Genomic DNA, 6,218 nt, shown 5'->3' with positions numbered 1-6,218 from the left:
TTCCTCAGATAACAGCCAGTAGGATAGACAGCGGCCCCTCGAACACTGCGAGGCTTCAGGGCACTGACACTCCATGCAGCTGAAATCCTTTTTATTCCCCCAAAGCTTACCTACTGATCGCTTACTGGGATCAGAAGCCTTGTCGACAAGAGTTGATTAACACATAGTGTCAGGCACCCGGCTAAGTGCTGAGCGGGCAGTAGCCAGTAGTTTTCATAAAACTTCCAGTCTAATCAGGGAACACAGACTTTAAACAAGCTCAACGATAAGTAAATATATAAGTAGAAGTTGAGGTAAGTATTACCAAAGAAAAATAAATGCATGTGAGAGAGAAAATTAAGGGAGAAAATAATTTTAATTTTTAAAATTATAACAAGTATTGCAACCGAGTACATAGGTGAAACAACAAATTGATGTTTCTCTCTCTCCCATTCTTTCTCTTTCTCAATAAATAAAAATTAAAAAAATGATAAATATTAATGAGGAAGAAATTGGAACCGATGCACAGAGGATGGGCATATAAAATGGTGCAGCCACTTTGGAAAACAATTTGGCAGCCCATCAAAATGCGAAACAGAGTTAACATTTGACCCAGCAATTTCACTCACTCCCCTAGGTATATACCCAAGACAACTGAAAACATATGTTTACGCAAAAAACTTCTCCACAAATGTTCACAGCAGCATTATTCACGGTGGCCAACAAGTGGAATCAGTCCAAATGTTCATCAGCTGGTAAATGCGTAAACAAATGCAGTAAATCCACACCCTGCGGTCCTTCAGCCTCAGAAGGAAATGAAGCTCCCATTCAAGGTGCAACACGGGTTAACGTGGAAAACACCATTCATGCTAAACGGAAGCAGCCGGACACACACATTGCATGATTCCATGTATGCAAAATGTCCAGAATAGGCAAATTCATGGAGACTAAAAACATAAGTGGTTGCCCCGGGGCTGAGCTGGGAAGGGGGAGTGACTGCTAATGTAGCGGTTTCTTTTTGGATGGGAAATATTTTGGATGATGAATCATAGTTATTTTAAAATTTATTTCAGGTGACTCTGATATCTGATCACTTGTAGGTATGTTTCTATTGTCTGAATTTTCTCTTGATCCCGTTTCTGGTGTGCCTGTTCATATTTAATCCTGGGCATCGGTATTGAAAATGCAATGTGGTGCCTCTACATGACATTACGGGCTGTCATCCCCAGCAGTGATATCGACTAAGAATAGGCATTTTTAATTTTGTCAGGGGCTGCGGGGCCCTTAGGCTGAGCTCCAAACTCTGTAAGAATTGATCTGCTTCTGCCGCACCCCCTCTTTTATAGGCTATTCTCTTTTCATCCCAAACCGGTAGTAGTGATCACAGTGTCTTCCTATGTGGGTCAGGAACGCCGCTATTTATTTCCCTGACATACAAAGCTCTGATACATTGCATTTCAGATGCTTTGCTTGATTTCTTGGCCCAAAGCCCTGTGCTGTGAACAACAGGCCGACATCTCGGGATGCCGGAGAACAGGCGCTGTGGGTTGAATTTTTTGCACCCGTGTACTTTTGCGGACTTGGACCCCTCACATTGTCGCAGCAAGCTAGTCCCCCAGCTTGTGTCCTTAGAGCAGCGGGACTGCAGGAAGCTCTGCTGGCCTCTCCACACCGGGAGCCTCTCAGCCCACCTGTGTCCACGCCTGAGGTGGACTGAGGGCTCTCCCAGGAGGGGGAGTGCTGGGGACCCCGCTCCCCGCAGAGCTCACCTTGCCCGGCTGGCCGGGCTGTGGGCGTGTGAGACTGCCTCTCCTGGTGTCTAAAACGAGCTTTTCATTTTGTTCTGCTCTTTTGATTTATTTTATTTTGAGTTGCCCTTGGTGAGAGCCTTGTCTGCTGTGGGCCGCTCTGTCCTAGTCGAAAGCAGAAGTCCTCCAGAGCTTATATTTGGACACAACATTTCTTAGTTTTTCCACTCCAGCAGAACGCCATCTAGTTTTCATAAAAATATGCCCGCAAATAAAAAATCTGATGAGATACACACACAGACATACACACGCATACTTCATATAAACTATACCGTGACTTCCTACTTTTACTGCACGCATCAAAAAACTTGCTCTGGATATTTTGAAGTAATGGTCTAAGTCCACATTTAAACACCAGCAGGAAACCGCCACCGCGCTATGTCCGGTGGTAAAGGCCTTCGAGACACGCAGAGAGAACCGGTCTCCTGGGCCCGTGAGCACCACCGCTGGGCTCTGGCCCAGGCCCTCCAAGGGGCTCTGAGGATGTCCTCGCCGTGTGTCACAGCTGTGTCCTTGGAGTGTGTCTGCTTCCCCCAAACGCCTCCATCTGCAGACCCTTCCCCGGCGCTGTGAGGAGGAGGGAGTGTGGAGCTGGGTGGGAGGCACCTCAGTTCCCAGCACAGGGAGCCATGTCCGCCCCACCCGCCGTCCTTCCCGCCCCATATCTGTCTCCCTTCCTGGATCAGGGCTGTCTCCGCAAAACCTCCCACTGCCTCTCCTGTCCGGCTTCCTTTGGGCCTGCACGGGCTTGGGAACCTCCGTGGACCTGACCTGCCACCGCCCTCACCCAGCCTCCCCCTGGGTCATACCACGGTTTTGGAAGTTGCATGTCACTCGTGCTTCCACGCCTCTTCAAGCCTGAGCTCTTCATAAAACACTTCTCCCTTCCTGCCCTCCGCCTCTCCCACTTGCAGACGCTGCCTCAGGGAGGCCTTCTGGGATCTCTGGCTGGGTGAGCTGGAGGTCCCCGTGGCGTTCCCTGCCCAGGTTGCCGTAAATGGTGTGTTCACATCTCACTTCAGTCGCCGGGAGTCCTTCCGCCCCAGCCCCAGCCCCAGCCCCAGGAGTGGCCCTACTGTGGGATGTGCTGTGAGAGCCAGCCGCTTCCCGCCACAGGGCGGGCACTGGCAGGCCTGAGGAGCCAGAGGCCTGGGCTCAGGAGCGGGGCTCTGCTGAAGCAGGATTGCAGAGGCTTGCAGTGGGGGAAGGGAACTGAATGTGGGTCCGCAGCACAGGCAAGTCTGGGATGGTAGGTATGACCCCAGGGCTCCAGGGTCAGGACGCAGCCTGGGGAAAGCATGGCTTCCGCCTGTGTTCAGATGGAGACACTGAGGTGCAGAGGGGAACCCAGAACATTAGAATCTGAGCCAGGAATGGAGTCCAGGTTCTGGACTCCGATCTGCTTTCCTTTGGCACCAGGAGCCAACCTGCTCTCAGGGCCTCGGGCCTGCATGCACTCAGGGCTGTAGAGGTCCTGTTTAGTTCCGGAGAGCCTGGCCGAGGCTGGAGGCCTGCAGCATCAGTGGGGAGGGCGCAGGGCTGAGTGAAGGGCCAGAGTGGGGCCTTGGGGACATGATTCCGTTCAACCTGGAAGCCTTGGGGGCCGACAGAAAAGGACATGGAAGGAGATGGAGCAGGCGGAGGCCAAGTCTGTGGAGGGCCAGGAGGGAAAGGCCAAGTCTGTGGACGGCCAGGAGGGAAATGGAGCAGGAGGGAGATGGAGCAGGAGGGAGATGGAGCAGGAGGGAGATGGAGCAGGAGGGAGATGGAGCAGGAGGGAGATGGAGCAGGAGGGAAATGGAGCAAGAGGGCCAGGAGGGAGATGGAGCAGGAGGGCCAGGAGGGAGATGGAGCAGGAGGCAGCCAAGCCTGAGGAGGGCTGGGAAACTCCCTGCCGGCAGCACAGTGGCCCAGGTGGACATGTTGTCCAGGCCCCCGGCAAACACGACTGTGGTGTGATTTAGAGCCTGTTTCATGGTGTTCTTAACCAGCTGCTGCTCTGAGTGTGCCATCAGCTGTCCTCCCTCTGCCCCTGCTCCACCAGCAGCCGCTGGGACCCCTGGGGAAACACAGGCCAGCTCTGCACTCATCTCTGGTGTTGTCATCAGGCAAGCTGGGTGAGCCTGTGGAGCTACGACTGCAGGACCAGGGCCGTGGACGGTGCTCGTGGAGTGGGAGGGTGGTGGGCAGCAGCGGGGAGGGACAGTCCCTGCGGACTGCCTGGGAGGGTCCATTGTGCTGCATTTGCCGGGTCCCAGCAGGAAGCAAGGAGTGCAGGAGTCAGAACACGGGGGAGTTTAATGAAGGACTTTACAAGGCACAAGCTCCTGCCTCAGAACCCAGAGCTGTCACCTTGCCGCGCAGGGGGTCCGGGGAGGGGGCTTCCTGGCAGCGCAGGGGACCCCTGCTCACCTCTGGGGGACAAGCAGCCTGCTGGGTCCCTGCTGAAAGCAATGCACCGGGTTTGCACCCCGACCTCCGTGGCCCTCACCTGTCCTCATGAGGGCCAGGCACCCTGATAGCTGGTGCTTCTGAGGGCGCAGGGGCAGTGGGGCAGGGTGGATCCGGGGAGGGGCTATAGCAGCTGTGGGGAGAGGGCACCTGCTGGATCAGGTGGGAGCCTGGGAGCTTTGCTGCCTCTGTGCCCTGGCCCTGCCCCCCTGTGTGTCTGTCTGCTCACACTGGGTGGGGTTGGGGATGGGGTGGGGGAGGTGAATGGGTCCCAGCCCTGATTCCCCTCTGCTCTGGGTGCCAGACCCTGGGGTCAGAGTTGGAGCCTCCAGCCATGCTCCCCCAAGGGCAGGCCCAGCATCCCATCCTCAGGAGCCCTAGAGCCGAGCAGGGGTGTCCTCTAGTACCTCTTCTGTCTGCTTCTTGTGCCAGAAAATGTACCATCTGGGCCAGGAAACAGGTGGAAATGGGTCAGTCCAGGAACAGCGGGTCTGCGTTGGGGATGTGGGGCTTGGGGAGTCACTCACCCACCTCCAGCGACGACTGCCAGGGCCAGAGTAATGCAGAGGCTTCCAGCCGACAGGAGAGTCTGCGGGGTCCAGCCTGGGGGGGTGGGTGACAGAGGGGCCAGGGATTTGGGGAGCAGTCAGGGTGTCTTGGCTCAGAGAGAAAGCCACCCTCTTTCCTTGCTTCATTCACCCACTCAGTCAATTGTCTGCAACTACTTATTGAACACCTACTGTGTGCCCAGCAAACCCCAAGATGAATGAGACATGGCCCCTGCTCTCCAGGAGGGAGACAAGCAAGCAACTGCATGTGGCGTCCAAGGGAAGCAGGACAGGACGGGGCCCAGGGGCAGGAATCTGAGGAGGCTGACGAGCCAGCCCAGGGGCCTGGAGCTGGTCAGGGAAGGTTTCTTAGGAAACAGGAGTTCTGGCTGACTTTGAAAGACAAGTGGGAAGGCAGTCCAGGCCAAGGGCACAGAATGTTCAAGGACAGGAATCTAAAGCTGGCCAGTGTGGCTGGGAGCCCGAAGCTGGAGGTGAGCAGGGGTGGCTCACACAGGGCCCCCGAGGACGGTGGACTTTATGGGGGGGATTGGGAGCTACTGAAAGTTATATACAGGGAGTGTCATCGGCAGCTTTTCTCTTGAGAAAAAGGTCTTTGATTGCTGAGTAAGATGTGACCGGAGGGTGTTGTCATACTGCGGGTGAGAGGTGAGGAGGCCTGGAGGAGAGGGTGGGTGTTGGAATGAAAATATGGCAACACATTCAAAAATTATTTCCTAAGACTTGATGGTTCCATGACTGGGTAAGGGGGAGGGTGATTTCTGGTTCAGGGATTGAGCTCTTAGAGCGGGGCCATTTGCTAAGAGAGCCCCCGAGGGGAGAGCAGATCTGGGGGTGGAGAGGGTGTGGGCCTGTCAGCCTGCTGGCTTTGTGGCCGAGGGAGGGTCCAGGGACAGGCAGCTCTGGTTCTGCAGCGGGCCATGTGGAGCTGAGACATCTCGGAGGTGCCACCTTCACGGTGACAATGGAGAGCAGTGCAGGGCCGGACAGAAGTGCAGGCGATCGGGGAAGAAACAACAGGGAAGAGGGGAGAGAGGGTGGGGGGGTGGGGAGGGGTAGGGGGTGCTGAAGCCAGACGGCCGCTGGCCACTGACCTGGGCAGAGGGTGGGGTCTCTGCAGGTGAGGTGGTGTGCTCTGCAGTTGATGCAGTTGATGACCTCCAGTTTGAAGGGAAGGTCTGCGAGAGGGCGGGCAGGAGCCTTAGTGAGGGCCGGGTGCCCCTCACCCAGGCCCAGGCCGGGTCCCCAATACTCACCACAGGAGCGGTTGCAGGCTGCCCGAGGGTGAGATGGTGGAGAAGCTGAGGTGCCAGGGAGGCAGGCAGAGCCAGGAGGGGTGGGGTGTGGGCAGGAAGTGGCGCTGGGAGGTGTGGACAGGCACCCGGGAGGGGGCAGGGATGGGGGCGACTGG

General features: G+C 56.0%; 1 protein-coding gene across 6 annotated transcripts in view; it reads right to left on the bottom strand.

The window, feature by feature from the left end:
- Window positions 1-632: 632 nt before the first annotated feature.
- LOC102770834 overlaps window positions 633-6,218 on the bottom strand; it is a 6,432-nt gene continuing 846 nt past the window's right edge. For 2 of the 6 annotated variants that reach the window (XM_015572508.1, XM_015572509.1), the window contains 5 exons: window positions 5,902-5,985; window positions 4,766-4,841; window positions 4,646-4,682; window positions 2,597-3,382; window positions 633-2,354 (listed from right to left, as the gene is read on the bottom strand). In XM_015572508.1, the coding sequence (XP_015427994.1) occupies window positions 3,266-3,382; window positions 4,646-4,682; window positions 4,766-4,841; window positions 5,902-5,985 (314 nt within the window). In that variant the 3' untranslated portion in view covers window positions 633-2,354; window positions 2,597-3,265. Of the gene's footprint in view, window positions 2,355-2,596; window positions 3,383-3,852; window positions 4,842-5,901; window positions 5,986-6,063; window positions 6,206-6,218 lie in introns of those variants that run through there. The other 4 variants (XM_015572512.1, XM_015572511.1, XM_015572510.1 and 1 more) reach the window with 4 other exon arrangements.

This window comes from Myotis davidii, unplaced genomic scaffold (assembly GCF_000327345.1).
Source record: "Myotis davidii unplaced genomic scaffold, ASM32734v1 scaffold249, whole genome shotgun sequence".
Lineage (NCBI taxonomy): Eukaryota > Metazoa > Chordata > Mammalia > Chiroptera > Vespertilionidae > Myotis > Myotis davidii.
Note: the sequence above shows the minus strand (reverse complement) of the source record. Positions and strands in the feature narration are given on the sequence as shown.